The sequence below is a fragment of the Beta vulgaris genome, chromosome 5, assembly GCF_026745355.1.
Source record: "Beta vulgaris subsp. vulgaris cultivar EL10 chromosome 5, EL10.2, whole genome shotgun sequence".
Classification (NCBI taxonomy): Eukaryota; Viridiplantae; Streptophyta; class Magnoliopsida; order Caryophyllales; family Amaranthaceae; genus Beta; species Beta vulgaris.
Genome location: NC_079206.1, coordinates 59058381 through 59082387, shown reverse-complemented (window position 1 = coordinate 59082387; position 24007 = coordinate 59058381). Strand labels below are relative to the sequence as shown.

General features: G+C 35.4%; 1 protein-coding gene across 3 annotated transcripts; it reads left to right on the top strand.

Annotated features, from left to right (window-relative positions):
- Positions 1–32: 32 nt before the first annotated feature.
- LOC104894135 (uncharacterized) lies at positions 33–15826 on the top strand. Of its 3 annotated transcripts, none has more exons than XM_010680311.4 (16): positions 33–371; positions 655–724; positions 916–1008; positions 1706–1882; positions 2134–2232; positions 2730–2831; positions 2924–2959; positions 3624–3650; positions 3824–3850; positions 3935–3997; positions 4483–4713; positions 4891–5143; positions 5254–5355; positions 5608–5684; positions 5808–5847; positions 5964–6310. In XM_010680311.4, exons 2-16 carry the CDS (start codon positions 656–658, stop codon positions 6047–6049), a joined length of 1482 nt encoding a protein of 493 aa, XP_010678613.2. In that variant the 5' UTR covers positions 33–371; position 655; the 3' UTR covers positions 6050–6310. The 3 variants fall into 3 exon arrangements, with proteins under 3 accessions (XP_010678613.2, XP_057251195.1, XP_057251194.1); XM_057395212.1 differs by lacking the exons at positions 5608–5684; positions 5808–5847; positions 5964–6310 and adding exons at positions 15058–15134; positions 15266–15305; positions 15419–15826 and having other exon boundaries at positions 37–371; positions 1709–1882; XM_057395211.1 differs by lacking the exons at positions 5608–5684; positions 5808–5847; positions 5964–6310 and adding exons at positions 15058–15134; positions 15266–15305; positions 15419–15826 and having other exon boundaries at positions 37–371.
- Positions 15827–24007: the final 8181 nt, after the last annotated feature.

The window sequence follows — 24007 nt, the reverse complement described above, 5'->3', positions numbered from 1 at the left end:
GACAAGTACTTAACTGAGTTCAATGTGTGTCTGACAAAGTGACAATTAATCTACAAAGGTAGTATTAATTTGAGTATCACTTTTTATTGAGTCAGTACCACCAAAGTTCAAAGTTCCAAGTTCCAAGTTTCATTACCATATGAGTTCATTGTTTCATTAGCACTTAACTGATTTCAATGTGTCTGTGACAAAGTGACAATTAATCTACAAATGCTACTTCACCCAAAATCCCCAAATCGAAAACCCTAACAAAAGTCGCAAATTCGATTGAAGCTCCAATTCTCGCACAATCGACCTTGATTTTCGCACTACCAAGCTTCCATTGAAGCTCTACATCGAAACTTTTCACTCGGGCAATTGACCTCCATAAGGTATTTTTTCAAATTTCATGTTATATGATGATGCAATTTGATTGTTGGAAATAAATCCAGAAAATCCCAAATAAGAAATATGCAAGGAACTCAAAATATAATCTTTATTAGCAAAGATGCATACTTTGTATTCGACGAAATACCTGAGAGAAATATGACAGCTGTTATATAAAGGCGAGATTGAATTGGGAATTGATGGTTTGATTGTTATTATATATCTGTTTTCTTATTATTATTGTTATACTTACTTAAAATTACTTTTACTTTATTCTATATATACCAGGATGTCCATGTCGGGGTCGGGAAGCGGAAGTTCCGACAATGAACCTTCGGCTAAGAAGCTCAAATTTCTGGTAAAATTACTTTTACTTTATTCTATTTATATATTTATTTGGACTTCATTTTTTTAGATGAATTTTGAAGGTAGGTTTATTAATTAGCTTGACGTAGGAATTCAGTATATGTTTTAGTACTATTATTATGCTTTTGCTCAAAATTAAAATTAAAATTAAAATTAAGATTTTGGTGGTGAACCATGAACCAGATGTCGGAGTCGGAGTTGGAGTTGGAGTCGGAGTCGGAGTTGGAAAGCGAAAATTCTGACAATGAATCTTTGACAAAGAAGCCCAAAATTGTGGTAAAAACTTTCACTTTTTCTATATTATCGGTTTATTCCTCAATTTAGCTCCCATCTCTTTAATTTTAATTTTTATTTCAATATGGTTTGGATTAAACTTGTACAGCTAGTTTAAGTTTGTGTGCTAACTGGAATATCATTGATTGAGTCAAGTATAACATGTGTAATAATATCAAATTAAGAAAAGGAAATTGAGTCTCTTCTCATGTTTATATTTTGATTTAGAAGATGTATATTGTCCAGTGGTAATGTATGTAGGTTGTGGTTGGGAATCAATATTTTATAAGATTCTTTTTTTCAATAAAAAGAAAAGATTAGTATTAATTTATAATGTAGGTGTTTTATGTTTTTTAGAAGAAGAAAATGAATTAATGAGAAGAGATTGGCTTCCTGGGACTCTCCAATGACAATTTCTTGAATTACTTTAGAATTTGGGACGATTCCATCATTTCAAATTATTTGGTCACCAAACAATGGATTTAACCCAATTCCAGAATTTGGAAATGAAATAATTGATTCCAAGCAGGCCATTAGAGAATTTTATTTTTAGCTTTGCTGTATTTAGCGCTTGTGAATAAATAATTAATTTGTAATGATTTATATTCTCAAAGTAGTCATTATGGAAAACCTTCACTTTTTATAATAAATCCAACTAGCATATGAGCTAAGTAACTCACGTCTTTCGTGGGCGGGGCAGCAGGACCCTATTACTGATGAACTAGCTCATCTGGAAGCAACTGAGGAAGCTGCATTAAAAGCAATAATCTGGAATAGGTGCTCGTATATTCTGGAATTGTGCAAGAAACTATCCAATCAACTTTACCATAGAGTGCTTGATAGAGCTGCCATGCTGGTTTGCTTGATCTATGACAAGGTAGGTACTCTCTGTAATTCCTACTCTTCTGTTTGATTGGTTTACTTCTGTCATCTCCTCTCTTCTCTATGTTATACTGGTACATATAGTCATCAAAAGTTGGGACCGGATCTTCTAAATCAAAATGATTCTTTCTGTTGTATCTTATTGTACATTTACGCTTTTTTTTAGGTCTTGTTATTTATACCACCAAAGTGACCAAAATTCCTTTATCCAACAATTGCTAATGCCACATTGATGACACATGACAGGATGATTTGTACCGGATGGGTCATTCTCGCATTGTTTATGAACAAAGGAGCAAGTTTTGGGACGAACTTGAACAGGATCTTGAACAGTTTCCAAATGTGGTTTGTGATTATTGTGGAATTTACCACTGCATGTTCTCTCTTTCATTTTGTATAACACTGGCATTATCAACTAGCAATTTTTGTTCCCACATAGTTTCTGTTTCCTTGCATTGGCAAAGGACGCGAGAAGGAAGTTGAATTCCCTTTTCCTTAATTTTTTCTCCTTGCTTATTCACATATCACATGTTACCCCTACTTTTGAGTGTCCCCCCCCCCCCCTCTCAGGCCCCGAACAACTCTAGGTTTTCTATTCCACTGTCTAAAAAATAGTTAAACGCTCTATGTGGTGAACCTATTTGTTTGTATGAAACCACATGCCCAAAAACAAACACTTGGAATTTCACGTAGAATTCCAGTTTTGCTTACACCTTTTGCACCAATTTATATGCAATTGTCATCATTTTTAGAACCTTAATAAAAAGTTATGGGAAAGTAGTGCTGCTGTATCTTTCTTTCAAGTTTAGTAATTAATATATATGAATATTGTTATTTCACAGAGAGGACCACTTTACGAGGCTTGCAAGTGGATTGTCTGTAAGAAAGTTGATCATGATAGATACTCTCTTTTGAACGAAAATGATGTTGCTGCTTTATTGTCGGTAAAGCTTTTCAGTTTTGATGGATTTAGACATTCAGTTGCAATTTATGTGGGATAATTCCATTCCTTCTGATATTTACTTTTGACATGCAGATGTATCGGAGTTGCCCGGATAGGAAGCCTTATTTAGTATGTGCACCCCCTCATCCCTCTCCTCTCTCCCTCTTTGCTCATTAAGATCCATTAAGATCATGGTGCGTGGGATGATGTTAGTCCCTCTGTCCTTTTTATTTAATGGATTTGACCAAAAAATGTGGAGCTTTTGTAATGAACTTGGAAATGAGGAAAGGTAATATAAGTTACTGCATAATAGGGTAGAAGAGAGAGAAATTATTAGGTCTTATCACTATAATAGCTAAGGGTAGAAAGCGTAACATATGTGATGAAAATTGTGTGTTTGGTTTGGGAGTTTGTAGAGTTTCCAGCGACTCAAAAGGTCTATTATTGTATTCAAAGATTGGTGATTTATTTACATCAAATTACAACAAATTATCTGAAGTTTATGTTCTTACCTATCTGTTTTATTACAACTTCTTTGTTAAAATATATCAAATAAAAAGGGACAAAGAATTGTGAATGTTTTGGTTAAAATGTAGCGAAGAACAAGGGACAAAAAGAGTATGTATATTTTGGTTAAATGCTTTATTGGGCTATAACTTGATGGTAGATCGTAGATTAAATGCATTGTAAGAGGTTTTGAAGATTTAAGTGTCTACCTTTTTGGCATAGGAACTTTAGCGGTTTAGCCTATTTATGGTTATTTACTGACTTCTTTCGTTATTGTTATGCACAGGATTTTGATGACAAGGAAGTTGTGAAGGTAGCAATATTTTCTTTGCTGTTTAGCTGACTACGAGGTGTCCTGTCATCTTCGACATTAATTTGTTTACCTTGTTTGTTATTTCTTTGCTGTTTAGCTGACTACGAGGTGTCCTGTCATCTTTAGCCTATTTATGGTTATTTACTGACTTCTTTCGTTATTGTTATGCACAGGATTTTGATGACAAGGAAGTTGTGAAGGTAGCAATATTTTCTGCTGTTTAGCTGACTACGAGGTGTCCTGTATCTTCGACATTAATTTGTTTACCTTGTTTGTTATTATAGAGTGCTTTTGATGATGACATTCAGGAAGCAATCAGAAAGGCGAAGCTTTTTCCGAGATTGACGGTAAAATTTATTTTGAATATTACCATAATATATGGGGGTTGATTTTCGGCTGAAGCTTGCTTGAAGAATAAGAATATAACTAATGACTTACGCCTTCCATTTCAAAATGTTTGCCTCGTTTTTGTCAAGAGAAGTAAACTAAAAGTATGTTATATTTTGAAATGGAGGGAGTATTACAAGTCAAATACTAGTTTTCTTCTTGTAACTATAAATTATTATACATCCTTATAAAATTCTCTCAATAATGTGCGTGAAAACACAAATGATCCTATCTTTCAGTATTCCTCAATTAGTACTTAAGATGATGAAATCCATACATTATTTTTTCCCGTTAATCTGCAGCAGAAAGGGCATCCATTTGGATGCGTTAGTTGTCTCATCATTTCTTCTAGCTCATTTTGTCGGAAGGGTTTTTAAGTTTAATGTAGTTGATCATGAAATGAAGTTTAAAGTTGTTAATGACGTGGTCTTCTTTTTTGGAGCAGGTTGATCAATATACTTGTTTGCTGATAGAGATGGCTAGGGGGGAAAGTCAGGAATGGCTAGATCTTCTGCTCACCAAAGCTGTGGAGACAATTGATATAGCCTCATACGGCTTAGATGCTAGTTCAATAGAGGATTTAATGGGGATATTCACAGACTGTTCTGCCTATGAAGAGTTGTATAGGGATATAGAATTCAACCTCCTGTCAATTCTTATATGTAAAAAAGTTATGGTGTGTTTGCTTAACCTTTCTAGTTTTAATCCTGTTTGGCATCCTAATATTTTGAGGCTGTGTGCTGATGGTCAATCAATGGTTGAGGGTAGCTGTTCTTATGTATTAGAGCCATTTAATAATTGCCCCCTTTTTTAGTGAGAATTTCTCAACTATTATTGTCTTGTTATGTTACAGGTCCAAAGGGAGGCGCAACAGTCAGTTATGCCTTTTAATCTGTTGTTCACGATTGAGTTTCTGGAGGGACCTTCATCTCTTGGTGATTTTGACTCGAGTAAAGTTGCTGAATATCGTTGTAGGGATGAAGAGGCGGCTTCATCTGTGGATATATGGGACTTGATTAAAGTTGCTGAACTTCGTCGTAAGGCTGAAGGGAGTCGTTTTATCACGAGGGACCATTTCTTATGGGCTTTTGATCAGGGAGGATGTGGTACTTGTTCTGATACTGACTTTGCCTAGATGATCTCTATTATTGTGTTCATGGTTAATTCCCTTACTCTTGAATATGTAATGCAAATTCTCTCTTGGGTGATGCTGCAGGGCTCCGTACTGCGTTTAAGGATGAGTTAGCCTCGAGGATGGCTGCTGAAGGTCATCCCCCTTATCACATATATAGGACTGCATTAACGTTGGCAAATGCTGGTATGGTTTTTGATCTGTGTTAATTTTTCCTCTTGCCATATAATTTTGAATTTTTTGTGATGAGACTTGGTGGACATTTTCTGGTTTTGAAGTGGGCAAACATGTTTCTGATCTTGTGCTATCTCTAGATGTATTTTTGGTTGTAAAAGTTTGGAAGCACAAATCCTGTTGTCAGTATGTTACATATGCTCTTCGCATTAAAAAGTTAAATATAAGTGATGTTACATGCTTTTTCCCTTTCTTGGCCTCCAGAACAACAGCCCATTCAAGCAGAACATCTTGCCTTTGCTGTCGTTTTTGGCAAATTTTTTGACTTTTCTGAGGAGGAGGTAAATCCTGTTAACCTGGATTTCTTATGTGTGCGCGTTTGTTTTTCTTTTCATTCTCCTTTGCTAAGCATGCTCTTCCTACGAGGCTACGAGTCAGTTTCTAATTGTGCATTCCGTTTTAAGGTGAAAGAAATGCAGGAAGACTTCCAAAGTTTCAAGACTGGTACTTCCTCTGCTCTTTTATTTTTCTGTGTATATATGTATATATTTTTCGTCAACCCATGGAAAGTTTCCATAAAAATTATTTCATCATCATATCTTTTACGCTATTTTTGTCAGCCTTACGTATGCGCTGCGTGAGTCCCCCAAATGATTGGTTCATGGTCTCTTCCGAGGATAAGTCAGGCTTGTGGGACGACTTCTGAGATCTAACTTTTTGATGATCGTCTTTGCTTTGTACATAATTTACCTCTACTTTTGCTTCTTGCTGTGCTTATGTCCAAAGGTGGATCCAGAATGTTGAACATGCATGATGCATGCGGCAGCATTGCATTGTGACGATCAATGTATATACATTAGTATTAAACTGATGGGCAAATAGAATATCGACATAACTCTTATGTAATGCTTTTTTTTAATGTAACTTTATATATTTTATTTTGGGAAATCAAATTTACCAATTTTAATCGATTGTTTTTTTTCTTACAAGTAAAAATGTAGTCATGTATTGTCTTATTATATTTGTCTTGATGTGTATTTTTATAATATTAAATTTTTATTATTTTTTACTTAAGGGCAATAAGATATATTAAAAGTTAAAAGATGTCTTCAAAATCATGTCAAAACAAAATAGCAAACAAAAAAATAGGAGTATTATTTTAAAGATTATGTTGAGTGATTCTAGTAATTTCTAAAACAAATTTTTCAAAAATTATTTAATTATTTATTTATTAGACTCTAATCCTAATCATAATATTCAAATTCATCCAACTTGTATCCTTTCATTGTATGCTAATTTGAGATATTATGCTTGTTCTTTCACCTTATTTTAAGTACAATAAATTAAGTTTATATAAGTACTTTAGATAGAACTAACAAGTTCAAAAGAGTTTAGACTAATATTCAACTTATTTGAACGTACCAGTTCTTATTAAATTTCAATATATTTAAATTAAAAAAATACAAAAAAAAATTTAATTTTTGAGTCAAAAGGGCTGCGGTGATGGTTAAAACCGCAATCCTTTGTACAAGAAGGGTTGCGTTTTAAGCCCAAAATCGCAACCCTTCCAATAAATCGCAACCCTTCCATATTGGAAGGGCTGCGGTTTTGGGCTTAAAACGCAACCCTTTGTTGTGAAGGACTGCAGTTTATCACTTTTAGTGAAGGCTGGCCGAAAAAATAGCCTTTAGGACAGTTTTGATCATAATCTTTGCGTTTCTTTCCTCTAGTGAATCTATTTTTCATTGAAAATCTCATTAATAATTTTAGCATTCCACTCCATCGACCCAAAATCAATCAAGTCACAAACATAGTTTAGCCCATCAACTATAACACTTGTTATGAAACTGACTATCTCCATCCAAAACCCACGAGTCTTCCCAAATTTTAATATTAGAACCATTCCCCACTCGGCAAAGAACTCTTCCTTCACTAAAACCTTCGAACCCCAAATACTCTCCACGTATAATTACCAACGATCCCCCAAGAGGACTCAAAAAAGTAAAACAACAAAAATTATGTTACCAAGCAATAGTAGATAGCAAATTAGCATTAAGCCATTACATAACCATATGCTAGTTATTGTTCAAAATCAACAAAATTAACCCAGGTCTTCTGCCTGCCTATGGTCGAATTGGTGTTCAAAATCAACACAACTACAATTTCATAATAAATTGTTCAACATTCATTGTGACTAGTTAGAGTTTTTTATTTTTCAACTTTTTATATGGGCTAGCCCAATTTTTTTTAGATGTGATATGAGTTAGGATTTTTAGGTTGTTTCATAAATGGGTTAAACGGGTTAAAATCCGGGCAAAATTTTCAACCTGCCCCAACCCATTTAATTAACTGGGTTGGGTCAGTTCGACCCATTTAATTAAACGGGTTGGAAATTAATGGGTTGAGTTTAGGTCGGGTTGACAGGTTGGGTAATATTTTGCTAGCTCTAAGTATAACCATAAACGCGGAGTTACCTTTGAGAATTAAAATTAAATCTGGCAACCAAAGAGAAAAAGGCATGGTTTAGGGTTAGCATTGAGAATTTTCCTTTTTTATTTGCTATATTTTTATTTTGGAAAATCAAATTACCAAATTTGATCGATTATTTTGATTTTATTATAAGTAAAAATATAGTTAGGTTCGGTCTTATTATATTTGTCTTGATGTAGAATCATAATATCAAATTTTTAGTATTTTTGCTTTTGAAAACTGTGTCAAAACAATGTAGCAAATAAAAAAGTAGAGGGCATACTTTTTTTTAGAGGAAAACAGTAGAGATAAATTAATCAATGGACAAAATGTCCATAAGCACATAGTTCGAAACCTTAGTTGGACAATGACATTTCCAGCATTGTTCGACACTAAAAAGGATGAGTCGGGCTAGGTCGCCTAGGTGATGAGCTAGGACAAAGGACATAGAGTGAGAACAAAGGAAAGAGGGTTTGGGGTTTTTGGAGGAGAGAGAAGTAGAGGGGATTAGGGTTGAAAGGTGAGACCATGAGAGGCGTGCATAATATAAGGTGATAGCGTGTTTTATGTATTGGGCTTATTACAGAGCTCATCTGGGCCTGCAATTTTGGGCTATAACTAATCCGGTTGGGACGAACCAGATTAGTTAAAAATTGATTTGATTCTCCTCCTAATCGGATCAGTTGATTGACCCAAATTTTTGCGCCCAAAATATTTTGATTTACTAAACCGGTTTTAGGAGAATCGGATCAGTCTCGTTGTGTCATATAAAGTTTTTCAACTAGTATGGTCTTCACCATAGATTTCCATGACAAGGGCAAAGAAGATAACAAAATCAATGTCTTTACTTCATCCTCAAATTTAATATCAACAAAAGACAATTGGCCCAAAACCAAATCAATCTCATTGATGTGTTCGGTGGCTGAACTACCATCAACCATCTCCATATCAAACAAACGACACATCAAATATACTTTGTTGATAGCCGAAGGTTTCTCATACATATTTGACGAAGTTTCCATCAACCCGCCGTTGTTTTCTCATCCTTGACATAGAAAGCCACACTCTGGGATAATGTCAATCTCATCACACCATGACCTTGTCGGTCTAGTACTTTTCATTCATCTTCTTTCATATCACTTGGCCTTTTACCTTCAAGTGGTAGGAAGAGTTTCTTTTGTACAAATAGTCCTCTATTTGCATCTTCCAAAAGCCAAAATATTTCTCATTAAACTTCTCAAGTCTCACCTTTTCATCCTCCATTGTTGAACAACAATCCAAGTTCAAAAATCACAACTTTATATAAAAAAAGCAAAAAACTTTGCACTCCAATCAACAAATAACTAGTTTTGCACACAAATCTAATTCAATTACACCAAAATTAACCTTGGCTCAGATACCATTTGTTGAAAATTAGACTAAATAAGCAAAGCACTAATTACTTGTAATTAACACTAATCAACAACTAACAAAAAGCGAAATTAAGCACAAATATGAAAGCAATGAAAAATACACTGAATAACGTGAGAAAACTCGAGCACCGGGAGAAAAAATCCACCAAGCAATCACCTTTGATTAATGGTAATAATGGATGATGATTACAAGCATTAATGGATGAGGTTAATGCTATTTTCTCTCTCTTCTTCACTAAAGCCCAAGAAGATCTCTCTATTTGTGAAGAATAACCTAAAACATGAAAGAGGAGGGTTTATAGAATTATATACTTTAAGGGGCTTAGTACCATTCAAGGGACGATATTAAAGCTCAAAGCCGATAGGAAACGCGACATATCTGGGTAGCTCGGACGAGCGACAAGAAAAGCCATCCCTGAATGCTTAATAAATCATTTTTATACAGAGTTTTTAGGCATATTTAGGTTGTATTTTTAAAGCATATTGAAAGCATATTTGTTCATAAGGGTGTTCAATGGGCTTGGGGCTGTTTTCAGCCTTGATCCGGCCCATTATAAAAGGGTTGGTGGAAAGAAGGCCAGGCTGGAAAGGGCCTTGTTAAAACCAATTAGGGCTTTAAAGATATTACAACTCAAGTACACGTGATCTCGCTCTCCTAAATGCTACTTCACCCAAAATCCCCAAATCGAAAACCCTAACAAAAGTCGCAAATTCGATTGAAGCTCCAATTCTCGCACAATCGACCTTGATTTTCGCACTACCAAGCTTCCATTGAAGCTCTACATCGAAACTTATCACTCGGGCAATTGACCTCCATAAGGTATTTTTTCAAATTTCATGTTATATGATGATGCTGATTGTTGGAAATAAATCCAGAAAATCCCAAATAAGAAATATGCAAGGAACTCAAAATATAATCTTTATTAGCAAAGATGCATACTTTGTATTCGACGAAATACCTGAGAGAAATATGACAGCTGTTATATAAAGGCGAGATTGAATTGGGAATTGATGGTTTGATTGTTATATATATCTGTTTTCTTATTATTATTGTTATACTTACTTAAAATTACTTTTACTTTATTCTATATATACCAGGAGTCCATGTCGGGGTCGGAAGCGGAAGTTCCGACAATGAACCTTCGGCTAAGAAGCTCAAATTTCTGGTAAAATTACTTTTACTTTATTCTATTTATATATTATTTGGACTTCATTTTTTTAGATGAATTTTGAAGGTAGGTTTATTAATTAGCTTGACGAGAATTCAGTATATGTTTTAGTACTATTATTATGCTTTTGCTCAAATTAAAATTAAAATTAAAATAAGATTTTGGTGGTGAACCATGAACCAGATGTCGGAGTCGGAGTTGGAGTTGGAGTCGAGTCGGAGTTGGAAAGCGAAAATTCTGACAATGAATCTTTGACAAGAAGCCCAAAATTGTGGTAAAAACTTTCACTTTTTCTATATTATCGGTTTATTCCTCAATTTAGCTCCCATCTCTTTAATTTTAATTTTTATTTCAATATGGTTTGGATTAAACTTGTACAGCTAGTTTAAGTTTGTGTGCTAACTGGAAATACATTGATTGAGTCAAGTATAACATGTGTAATAAAATCAAATTAAGAAAAAGAAATTGAGTCTCTTCTCATGTTTATATTTTGATTTAGAAGATGTATATTGTCCAGTGGTAATGTATGTAGGTTGTGGTTGGGAATCAATATTTCATAAGATTCTTTTTTTCAATAAAAAGAAAAGATTAGTATTAATTTATAATGTAGGTGTTTTATGTTTTTTAGAAGAAGAAAATGAATTAATGAGAGAGATTGGCTTCCTGGGACTCTCCATTGACAATTTCTTGAATTACTTTAGAATTTGGACGATTCCATCATTTCAAATTATTTGGTCACCAAACAATGGATTTAACCCAATTCCAGAATTTGGAAATGAAATAATTGATTCCAAGCAGGCCATTAGAGAATTTTATTTTTAGCTTTGCTGTATTTAGCGCTTGTGAATAAATAATTAATTTGTAATGATTTATATTCTCAAAGTAGTCATTATGGAAAACCTTCACTTTTTATAATAAATCCAACTAGCATATGAGCTAAGTAACTCACGTCTTTCGTGGGCGGGGCAGCAGGACCCTATTACTGATGAACTAGCTCATCTGGAAGCAACTGAGGAAGCTGCATTAAAAGCAATAATCTGGAATAGGTGCTCGTATATTCTGGAATTGTGCAAGAAACTATCCAATCAACTTTACCATAGAGTGCTTGATGGAGCTGCCATGCTGGTTTGCTTGATCTATGACAAGGTAGGTACTCTCTGTAATTCCTACTCTTCTGTTTGATTCGTTTACTACTGTCGTCTCCGCTCTTCTCTATGTTATACTAGTACATATAGTCATCAAAAGTTGGGACCGGATCTTCTAAATCAAAATGATTCTTTCTGTTGTATCTTACTATACATTTATCATTCCTATTTTGCATTTTCGCTTTTTTTAGCTCTTCTTATTTATACCACCAAACATTCCTTTATCTAACAATCACTAATGCCACATTGATGTCACATGACAGGACGATTTGTACCGGATGGGTTATACTCGAATCGTTTATGACCAAAGGAGCAAGTTTTGGGACGAACTTGAACATGATCTTGTACACTTTACGAATGTGGTTTGTGATTATTGTGGAATTTACCACTGCATGTTCTCTCTTTCATTTTTGTATAACACTGGTATTATCTACTAGCAATTTTTGTTCCCACTTAGGTTCTGTTTCCTTGCATTGGTAAAGGACGTGAAAGTTGTATTTCCTTTTCCTTAATTTTTTCTCCTTGCTTATTCACATATCACATGTTACCCCTACTTTTGAGTGTCCCCCCCCTCTCAGGCCCCAAACAACTCTAGGTTTTCTATTCCACTCTCTAAAAGTAGCTAAACGCTCTATGTGGTGAACCTATTTGTTTGTATGAAACCACATGCCCAAAAACAAACACTTGGAATTTCACGTAGAATTCCAGTTTTGCTTACACCTTTTGCTCCAATTTATATGCAATCGTCATCATTTTTAGAGCCTTAATAGAAAGTTATGGGAAAGTAGTGCTGCTGTATCTTTCTTTCAAGTTTAGTAATTAATATATATGAGTTATTGTTTTTTCACAGAGAGGACCAGTTTACGAGGCTTGCAAGTTGATTGTCTGTAAGAAAGTTGATCATGATAGATACTCTCTTTTGAACGAAAATGATGTTGCTGCTTTATTGTCGGTAAAGCTTTTATGTTTTGATGCATTTAGACAGTCAGTTGCAATTTCTGTGTGATAATTCCATTCCTTCTGATATTTACTTTTGACATGCAGATGTATCGGAGTTGCCCGGATAGTAAGCCTTATTTAGTACGTGCACCCCCCCCTCCTCCTCTCCCCTCGCCCTCTTTTCTCATTAAGATTCATTAAGATCATGGTGTGTGGGATGATGTTAGTCCCTCTATCATTTTTATTTAATGGATTTGACCAAAAAATGTGGAGCTTTTGTGATGAACATGGAAATGAGGAAGGGTAATATAAGTTACTGCATTATAGGGTAGAAGAGAGAGAAATTATTATGTCTTGTCACTATAATAGCTAAGGGTGGAAAGCATAACATATATGATGAAAATTGTGTGGTTAGTTTGGTTAGTTTGTAGAGTTTCTAGCAACTCAAAAGGTCTATTATTGTATTCAAAGATTGGTGATTTCTTTACATCAAATTACAACAAATTATCTGAAGTTTATGTTCTTACCTATCCGTTATATTACAACTTCTTTGTTAAAATATATCAAATAAAAAGGGACAAAGAATTGTGAATGTTTTGGTTAAAATGTAGCGAAGAACAAGGGACAAAAAGAGTATGCATATTTTGGTTAAATGCTTTATTGGGCTATAACTTGATGGTAGATCGTAGATTAAATGCATTTTAAGAGGTTTTGAAGATTTAAGTGTCTACCTTTTTGGCATAGGAACCTTAGCCTATTTATGGTTATTTACTGACTTCTTTCGTTATTGTTAAGCACAGGATTTTTATGACAGGGAATTTGTGAAGGTAGCAATATTTTCTTTCCTGTTTAGCTGACTACGAGGTGTCCTGTCATCTTCAACATTAATTTGTTTACCTTGTTTGTTATTATAGAGTGCTATTGATGATGACATTCAGGAAGCAATCAGAAAGGCGAAGCTTTTTCCGAGATTGACGGTAAAATTTATTTTGAATATTACCATAATATATGGGGGTTTATTTTCGGCTGAAGCTTGCTTGAAGAATAAGAATATAACTAATAACCTACGCCTTCCATTTCAAAATGTTTGCCTCGTTTTTGTCAAGAGAAGTCAACTCAAAGTATGTTATATTTTGAAATGGAGGGAGTATTACAAGTCAAATACTAGTTTTCTTCTTGTAACTATAAATTATTATACATCCTTATAAAATTCTCTCAATAATGTGCGTGAAAACGCAAATGATCCTATCTTTTAGTATTCCTCAATTAGTACTTAAGATGATGAAATCCATACATTATTTTTTCCCTTTAATATGCAGCAGAAAGGGCATCCATTTGGATGCGTTAATCGTCTCATCATTTCTTCTAGCTCATTTTGTCGGAAGGGTTTTTAAGTTTAATGTAGTTGATCATGAAATGAAGTTTAAAGTTGTTAACGACGTGGTCTTCTTTTTTTTTTTGGAGCAGGTTGATCAATATACTTGTTTGCTGATAGAGATGGTTAGGGGCGAAAGTCAGGAATGGCTAGATCGTCTGCTCACCAAAGCTGTGGAGACAATTGATATAGCCTCATACGGCTTAGATGCTAGTTCAATAGAGGATTTAATGGGGATATTCACAGACTGTTCTGCCTATGAAGATTTGAATAGGGTTATAGAATTCAACCTCCTGTCAATTCTTCTATGTAAAAAAACTATGGTGTGTTTGCTTAACCTTTCTAGTTTTAATCCTGTTTGGCATCCTAATATTTTGAGGCTGTGTGCGGCTGGTTAATCAATGATTGAGGGTGGCTGTTATTACTTATTATAGCCATTCAATAATTGCCCCCTTTTTTTTAGTGAGAAAATTTCTCTAACTATTATTGTCTTGTTTTAAAGGTCCAAAGTGAGGCGGTACAGTCAGTCATGCCTTTTGATTTGTTGTTCAAGATTGAGTTTCTCGACGGACCTGACGGTGATTATGACTCAAGCAAAGTTGCTGAATATCGTCGTAGGGCTGTAGAGGCTTCTTCATCTGGGGATATACGTGGCTTGATTACTGTTGCTGAACTTCGTCGTAAGGCTGAAGGGAGTCGTTTTATCACGAGGGACCATTTCTTGTGGGCTTTTGATCAGGGAGGATGTGGTACTTGTTCTGATACTGACTTTGCCTAGATGATCTCTATTATTTTGTTCATGGTTAATTCCCTTACTCTTGAGAATATGTAATGCAAATTCTCTTTTGGGTGATGCTGCAGGGCTCCGTACTGCATTTAAGGATGAGTTAGCCTCAAGGATGGCTGCTGAAGGTCATCCCCCTTATCACATATATGGGACTGCGTTAACGTTGGCAAATGCTGGTATGGTTTCTGATGTGTTAATTTTTCCTCTTGCCATATAATTTTTAATTTTTTGTGATGTTGGTGGACATTTTCTGGTTTTGAAGTGGGCAAACATGTTTCTGATCTTGTACTATCTCTAAATGTATTTTTGGTCGTAAAAGTTTGGAAGCACAATCATGTCAGTATGTTACATATGCTCTTTCACATTAAAAAATAAATATAAGTGATGTTACATGCTTTTTCCCTTTCTTGGCCTGCAGAACAACAGCCCGTTCAAGCAGAACATCTTGCCTTTGCTGTCGTTTTTGGCAAAATTTTTGACTTTTCTGAGGAGGAGGTAAATCCTGTTAAACTGGATTTCTTATGTGTGTGCGCGTTTGTTTTTCTTTTCATTCTCCTTTGCTAAGCATGCTATTTAACTTCCTACGAGGCTACAAGTCAGTTTCTAATTTTTCATTCCGTTTTAAGGTGAAAGAAATGCAGGAAGACTTCCAAAGTTTCAAGACTGGTACTTTCTCTGCTCTTTTATTTTTCTGTGTATATATGTATATATTTTTCGTTAACCCATGGAAGGTTTCCATAAAAATTATTTCATCATGTATTTTACGCTATTTTTGTCAGCCTTACGTATGCGCTGCGTGAGTCCCCCAAATGATTGGTTCATGGTCTCGTCCGAGGAAAGACTTAAGTCAGGCTTGTGGGACGACTTCTGAGATCTAACTTTTTGATGATCGTCTTTGGTTTGTACATATAATTCACTCTACTTTTGCATCTTTCTGTGCTTAACTTCTTATGTCCAAAGGTGGATCCAGAATGTTGAACCTGCATGCGGCAGCATTGCATTGTGACATCAATGTATTTTATGCGGCAGCATTAGTATTTAACGGATGGGCTAATAGAATATTGACATAACTCTATGTAATGCTTTTTTTTTTCTATTTATGCGAAAAGGTTAAATAGCAGAGTAGTCCCTGTCTTTTTGTATTTGCTGTATTTTTATTTTGGGAAATCAAGTTTTCAATTTTGATCGATTGTTTGTTTTTCTTAAGTAAAAATATAGTTAAGTGTAGTATAATGCTTGATATTGTTGAATCTATATGATACTTGAATTTTTTCCACTCAAAATCAGATTCGATTTCTAATATTAAAGCTAATGTTGGCAACATGTTAAACTCTTCTGCACAACACAACAACCAAAGTCGACGTCGCCGGAATCTAGATTCAGAGATGTTTTCAGATTTTTTTGGCCCTTGGGCAGTTTCCTCACGTGCACTAACAACGATCACCATCACACATTTTTCATTTTTTTTGTTAAGCGTTTTTTACTGTTAATTAGGAATTATTTGCGTTTTTTTCTATTGTAATTAATTTCTTGATGTATTATTTGCTGTTTATTCCAATGTGATGTTCTTGGCATTTTAATATTACATTTTATGTTGTAAATTTCTTAATATATTTAGAGGTAAAAAAATAGATTTTTTTTTGGGTCAAAAGGGCTGCGGTTAAATCTCCTCAACCTTGACCATTCCGATTCTTATCAACGAATGATGAATCCTTTGTAATAAGAGTTGAATATAAACAGAACACAATCATATCAACTCATTAAAATTAACCAATTCTGTTAAAATCAAGACAACCCATGACAAAAGTTGGCATTTGAATCATTAAGTGACAATCTTCGACAAGTAACAACATTATCCGTATAGAAAAGAAGACCCCACCAACATTCCAAAATCTTCTCTTGTGTGGTTAGAACTAATGTAGATGCCAAAATTGCACACCTAAAATGCAAGTTTTAATTTCTCCCTAAAAAGCCCCTAAACACATTTTTAAATCAAATGCAAATATAATGTCGATTGATTAGAAAATGAATTTGATATCTTAATTGTGGAAAATCAGAACATATAGTTTGAAGTAAGATGGGAAAACCACATGTGAAAAGATAAATGAAAACAACACTGTTAGTAGATGCTAGAAAATGAATACGAGCCAACATCTTGAACTTTGGAAGAAAGTTGAAGCCAGACAAAACTAACCTATATTGGAGATCAATGTATATAATGTACTGGTGATATTGATATTTCTATAAGCCACGTCATCCTCTAGTTAGTTATATGTGGGTATTCTCTCTAACTACCACTCTAACAAACTTCTATATATATAGCTAACAACCAACTTTTGTACAACAAGTTTTTCAATACAATTCATTACAACAATTATGAACTTCTTTCTTTTCTCTCAATCAGTTTCTCTGTAATAATGAAGCTAAACTTCATAAATTGACATGGTATCAGAGCAAAATCCCGAATTCTAGGTCATTTTTGCTGAAATTTACGCATTGATTCTGATTCACTTGAGGTTTTGAAGATCGCAGCAGAAGAATTCCAGCTAAAATTCTTCAACTGTGGTGTGATTTGTCCAAATTCTATTATGAAATTCTGATTTTAGATCTTCAATTTTCCTAATTCAAATTCCTGGCTCAAATTTCTCAATCATTTGAGCATTGAACAATTTCGTTCTTGTTGATTACTAGTATTTGCTGAATTTCTTGGCTAATTTCACTTATTTCTGCTAAAAGAATTCATCTATTCTTGCTGAAATTCTTTCGGTCATCTCTAAAAGTTCTTGAATCTTAGAATCTGCTAATACTAGAATCATATTCATCTGATTTTTCTTCTTGAATTCATTATCTTGTTTTTCTTCACTTCGTTTCTCTCAATTTCTATCTGAATTTTTCTCAAAGTTTGATCATCATGCCTGTTAATTCAAACACACAATCTACATTACCTCTGAATCAGAATCCTAGTAGCATATACTATATTCATCCATCCGATTCAAACTCTGCTCAATTAGTTTCTTTCAAGTTTAATGGTGAAGGCTATACTAGTTGGAAAAGAGCAATGTTGCTCACCTTACCAGCTAAGAATAAGGTAGGTTTTGTTGATGGAGTTTGTAGATCACCTACTGATGAAACCTTTGATGAATATAAAGCTTGGTCTAGGTGTAATGATCTAGTATGCTCCTAGATCTTGTTCAATCTTGATGAAAACATAGCTAGTAGCGTTATGTTTATGAAAACTGCTAGGGATATCTGGATGGATCTTGAGAACGTTTTGGTTACACATCCTTGGCTCAGATTATTTATGCATTAGAACATAAATTAGCTGATATTCATCAACAAAAGGAACTCAATCTGTATCTGAGTTTTCACCAGCATCAAGACAGTTTGAGATGCAATTGATGAAGCTAACTCCTTACCTTATTGCACCTGCAATAAATGTTCTTGCAACCTGACAAAGAGGCTCCTTGAAAGGCATCGGGAGAAGACGTTCATACAATTCATGATGAAATTGACAGATCAATTTGCAACAATTAGAGGCAATATGCTCATGATGCGGAAGCTACCTAAGGTGACTGAGGCCTATAGGATGTTTGCTCATGAGGAAAAACACATGGAGATTTTGTAACACCCCCAAAATCTACACGCGTCTACCACTGCTACATCGCGTCGACTTCGGGGGCGTTACCGCCGCGATGGAACGCAAGGCATAATAAGAGTAACGATAACTTAAAACATTGTCTTGAAAACTAAAATGCAGCGGAATTAAAATATAAATACAACTCGGGAATCATCAATGACCCCTTTCATTCAAACAACAAACCATTTATATAAGTCTTAGAAAAACCAATAATACTTATTTCAAAATGCTTTAATGTAAATACCAAAGCCTATCCCCGTATGCTCGAGATTATGCAGCAGCACCAGCACACCTAGTCTGCTCCCCATTGTAGCATCAATGGTTCATCGCAGTTCATCAAACACATAATAACACACAATCAGCTATGCTGAGTACGTAATGAACCATTGAATACATATAAGCATAAATGATGCACACATGAACAATCTTAAGCATGATGCTACATTATGTTACATCCTTTAACCTTTAATCTTTAATCTTTATTTGGCATCGAACGGGCACCGTCATCTTACTAGAATCATACGGGCTACTGAATCCTTAATAGACATAGGTCTATTAGATGAAATGCAAATACGGTTTTGTTCCGTCTCACACCCATCACCTTAGTATGCATACCCCCAAGATCGAACGGAACCTTCCGCCTACTTGAGTGTCAAAAATATAAGGACACTACTGTCGTCACAGTAGGCCTGCGTAGGAGCGTAGACAAGTCCCACACTCCCCCATTGTTCATCACTTGTAGGGAGTCCAGCTACAAGATATTGCCATAATTCATTTTAATTTAACCATTCATTTCATAACCACATATAGTCATTTACCTGTTCTCTTAGTTACAATGCTCAAATCGTATCTCTTGTAACACTCTTGTTACACTATGGATACATAGAATCATTTACCTGTCCTCTTAGTTACAATGCTCGAATCATATCTCTTGTAACAACCTTGTTACACTATGGATAGATTAAAAATGCTCTTGTTTATACTACGATAGAATTACGCATTCCAATGCAACATATCGATTTCAATTACAAATGTCTAACCAGACAATCTCAATCAATCAAACGTTCCCTATCATGCTTCTAGGTTCCAATAACATAGATTGCAACCTAATCATGATACTAATACTTGGGATTAAACTGGTACGCGTACGTACCTTGTAGCGGAGAATTTTTGCTGTCTTAATCGAACGTTCCGCTTATGAAATTGGGACCTAAACCGTTAAATAAAAGCTTTAGTGCTACTGTCGTTGGTAATATTAACAACTACTACGTAATTAAGACTATACGGTTTAATAATTTGAAGTAAACGATAACTAAACCCCTTGTTTATGAATTTTCGTTACTTTTCTATTATAAAGAGTTTAACGTCTTTTAAGGATTTAAGGTTAGTGAGCATACTATTATTAGTTAGTGTCATTAGTCAACTATCTTTACCAAACCAATTAAATCATAAGTCCAACCATGTTTTATGTCCAAAATCTTATGTCCAAAAGTCTTAGGTCTAATCCAGTATTATGTCCGAAAGTCAGATCCGCAATTATACTCAGATCAGTAAAATAAACTCATTAACTTGAATTATTAATTAACTAATTATAATTTAACATAACTATGAAAACATAAATTATAATTAAACTTAATATAATATATTCAATATATTAAATGTCTTATACAGTTAAGCTCGCCGAAAATCAAATTCCGGCGACCGATTTTCGGCAACGGCGCAACACACTCGCGCACTACCGCAGCCCTCGATCCAGCCTCGTTGCTCGCAGCACACACACGACAACACGCTTCGTCGCTCGCAGCCCTCGCACCAGCTTCGCCACTCGTAGCCCTCGCACCACACTCCAACGCGAGGCTTCGCACAGCACCCCTCGAGCCTCGTCGAAGGCTCGCACACACACGCTGCACTCTTCACACAGTCTTGAGCTTTGTCGCTCGTCTCGAACACCGCACACACACACACACAGCCTCGCTCGTCGCGCACAATTGTCGCGACTCGCTCGATCTACGAACTCCCTTCGCACAAACCCGCTCGCTCGCACCACTTCACGTCGCAGCTCGCTCGCTCGCTCTCTTAACCGACGCACAGCCTTCGCTCGTGCACTCGTCTCCGCACGCCCAACAGCCTCGACGAGGATCCGCGCAGGACCCAACGAGGGGACGAAGAAGAGACGAACGACGAGGGAGAGACAAGAGATCCGAGAGAGAAGAGGAGAGCAGCTAGAGAGGAGAGAAGAGGAGAGCAGCGAGAGAGGAGAGAGAAATTGAGAGGGAAGAAGGAGGTGACGGCTGAGAAGGAGAAAGGAAAACTTAGAGTTTTCTGAAATTTCTCTTATTTCCCTTTTTATAGCCTTCTAAAAGTGATAACTCTAGATCGGGTGAACTCGGCTTAACTTTTATAAATCCGAAATTAACACAACCGACTCGTATTAATATTATTATATTCTTATTATTCTGTAAATGATATTAAAATACCTTTTTATTATTTTCTTGGTATTTCTTAATTATTACGAATTAATTCCAAAAATACGGAGTATTACAGATTTCCTCTGACACTACTTCACATTATGAGTCCATGGCTTTCATAGTAGACAAAAGAAGATACTCTGAACCTAAGTCTTTTGGCAACAATGTAAAACACAACAACAACAGTTTCAAGAGGAATTTCAAAGGCTCAAGAGGATCTAAGTCTGATAAACAAGGGTCTAAGTATTATTGTACTCACTGTGAGATTCCAGGGCATAATATTGATAGATGTTTCAAAGTCCATGGATATCCAGCCAACTTCAAAGGCTTTAAAGACAAAAGAGTTGCAGCTCTATCAAATAATGAAATCACTACTGCTATGGATATTCATGATACACCAAGTACCTCACTGTCTATGAACCAATATAATCAGCTCATGACTATGCTTAAGTCCAACTCAAACACAACCGGTGCTCAACCTATGATGGCAGGTAACAGTTTATGTTCCCTATCTTTTTCTGATTCTAAGTGGTTACTTGATAGTGGTGCAACATACCCACATTTTCTCTGACTTAACTTATTTCTCTGAATATAAAAATAAGCATGATTCTAAAAATTTCATTACTACCCCTGATGGGAGTAAGATACCAGTGAAACATAGTGGTTTAGTAAAATTGACTAATGAAATTATGCTCCATAATGTCTTACATGTGTCTCTGTTCAAGTTCAACCTAAATTCTATTCACAAGCTATGCAAAGATATGACATGTGAATTACACTTTACTCCTGATGAATGTTTTGTTTCTCAGAATGAGAAGTTGATTCCTCTTGGTAAACTCAATGCTAGGTTTTATAATGTTCAAGACCAGAAGGTTTGTCACAAAGTTGCTGCTGTTTCTCATGAATGTAATAAGACATGTCTAGCTGCTGTTGATGATGCTAAGTTGTGGCATCTTAGGCTAGGACATTTATCATTTAATAAATTACATTTTCTTCCTATCTCTTGTGATCCTAAGTCATGTTTACAAGACACAATATGTGAAGTTTGTCCAAAGGCCAATCAAACTAGAGTGTCTTTTCCAAGAAGTTCAATAAAGACCACTAAATCTTTTGAGTTGCATCTTGATGTATGGGGTCCTCACTCTGCTAACACACCCTCTGGATGTAACCAATTTTTCACCATAGTGGATGATTTTAGCAGATTTACATGGATACATTTCTTGAAGCATAAATCTGATTCTGTGTCATGAAGAATTTTTTGCAAATGGTTCAGACTCAGTTTAATACCACAGTGCAATGTACTAGATCAGATAATGCTGGTGAGTTGTGTGGGTGACATGAAGCTACTATATGATCATCTTGGTATACTTGATGGGTTTTAAAATATACCGCAAGTGCACGGTGTCTGTTTGGCAGAAACTGGCAAATACGGGTCGATCCACAGGGAGAGGAGTTCTACAGATTTATGTTCATTATCTAACTACTTCAAGAGGAAAAATAATTGAGGAATTAATAACTAAGCTAGAGTAAACTAAACGCAGAAAAATGGGGATTTATCAAATACTTAAAAGCCTAGGGCAATCGATCGGTCCACCATGCTTATACCAGTTTAATCAATATAATATAGTTCAACAACACTTGGATTAAGGTTCGAATAAATGAAGCATTTGCTAATCCTTGCAGGCATTAACAACTCCTAGATTAACATATGCCAGTACGGTCGCTCAACATAATCAAATCTACCTATTGTAATAAGCCTCTAATGAATATGATCTTTCGATTCTAATTCTTATTAGCTAAACATAACTCATGATATTGCGCAATTACATGAATTAAACAAGTATAACAAATCAATAGGAATTATTCTAATTCAATCCAATTATAGAAGAACATCAACCTACAATAAAAAAGGTATAAACATGGCTTCCCTCTCTAAACCCTAGAAATAGACTACTCACTCATGATGATATTAAACGTAATAAACATAATCAAAGTAAAAGAATTCATAAAATTAAACTAAGTAGAGAAGAATACCAAATGATTGAAGAACGAAGGAAAAGGAAATCGACGATCTATATAATCTTCCAATGTAAAAGTTCAACAAAACTCGAGAGAATAAACTAAGTGTTTTGGCCCTAAAACGTAGAAAATAAGATAGTCTAAACGAAAATATAAAAAACCTATTTATACTCTTTACAAAACCGGCTAAAAAATCCAAAAAAACGCGTCTCGAGAAACCGCCCGGTCGACCGGGCGAAATCCGCCCGGTCGGGCGACGGTGATTCACAACTTACGACAAAAAAACAAATCCTCCCGGTCGACCGGGCGAGCGCGCCCGGTCGGGCGCGCAAGCGATTTTGGATCTTTTCTCGCCCGGTTGACCGGGCTAACATTCCTTGCATTTTGGTGAAAAATTGATTTCGCCCGGTCGGGCAAAACCGCCCGGTCGACCGGGCGGAGAAACAGTGATTTTGCATCAACTTGTGAAGGCTGTATCTCTCGAACCAGATGTCGGATTGGGGCGTGTGACCTATCATTGGAAAGCCCTTGAAGTCTAGTTTCGAACCCAACTGGAATTTATTTATTATCAATTGTATATCAAAAGTTATAGCCAAAATAGTGAATAGGTGTCAGTTTTGACACTTCTTTCACCAACTCTTTGCTTCATTCTAACTCAAAATTGTCCCGAAATGATGCATTGTGATCCTTGTGCAAGATATCTTCATCTTCAATGATTAATAGGCTTGATCTTAGGTAATCATAATCAATTTGCATCAAAGTAACCTGAAAATGGATCAAAACACGCAAACGGGAGTAGTAGAGCACAACTTACGTAATTCATTCCATTATGCACCTAAATGCTCTAAAGAGAGTTCCAAATGCAATCAAATGCATCTAAAAACTATATATAATTGTGACATATCAATACTCATTCAGACCAGCTGTAGTAATACACCCCAACAGAATGGGGTTGTAGAACGGAAGCATAAACATCTTCTAGAGACAGCCAGGGCATTGTACATACAGTCAAGGGTTCCTGACAGATTTTGGGGATATTGTGTCATGTGTGTTGCATATCTAATCAATTAAATGCCTTTGAAAGCAGTCAACCATGATACTCCTTATTTTAGATTGTATGGCAAAGCTTCTTGTCTTTCTCATCTTAGAACTTTTGGTTGCTTATGCTATGTCTCTACTCTTAAGCATAAAAGATCTAAGCTTAATGAAAGAGCCAAGCCCTATGTTTTCCTTGGGTATTCTGA

Excerpts from the sequence above, each read along its gene's own strand:
- LOC104894135 (XM_057395211.1), top strand. The coding sequence starts at position 656 with ATGTCCATGTCGGGGTCGGGAAGCGGAAGTTCCGACAATGAACCTTCG. Across the intron at positions 5,144-5,253 it reads TTTTGATCAGGGAGGATGTG|GGCTCCGTACTGCGTTTAAG; the intron begins GTACTTGTTCTG and ends GTGATGCTGCAG. Across the intron at positions 5,356-15,057 it reads ATTAACGTTGGCAAATGCTG|AACAACAGCCCGTTCAAGCA; the intron begins GTATGGTTTTTG and ends CTTGGCCTGCAG.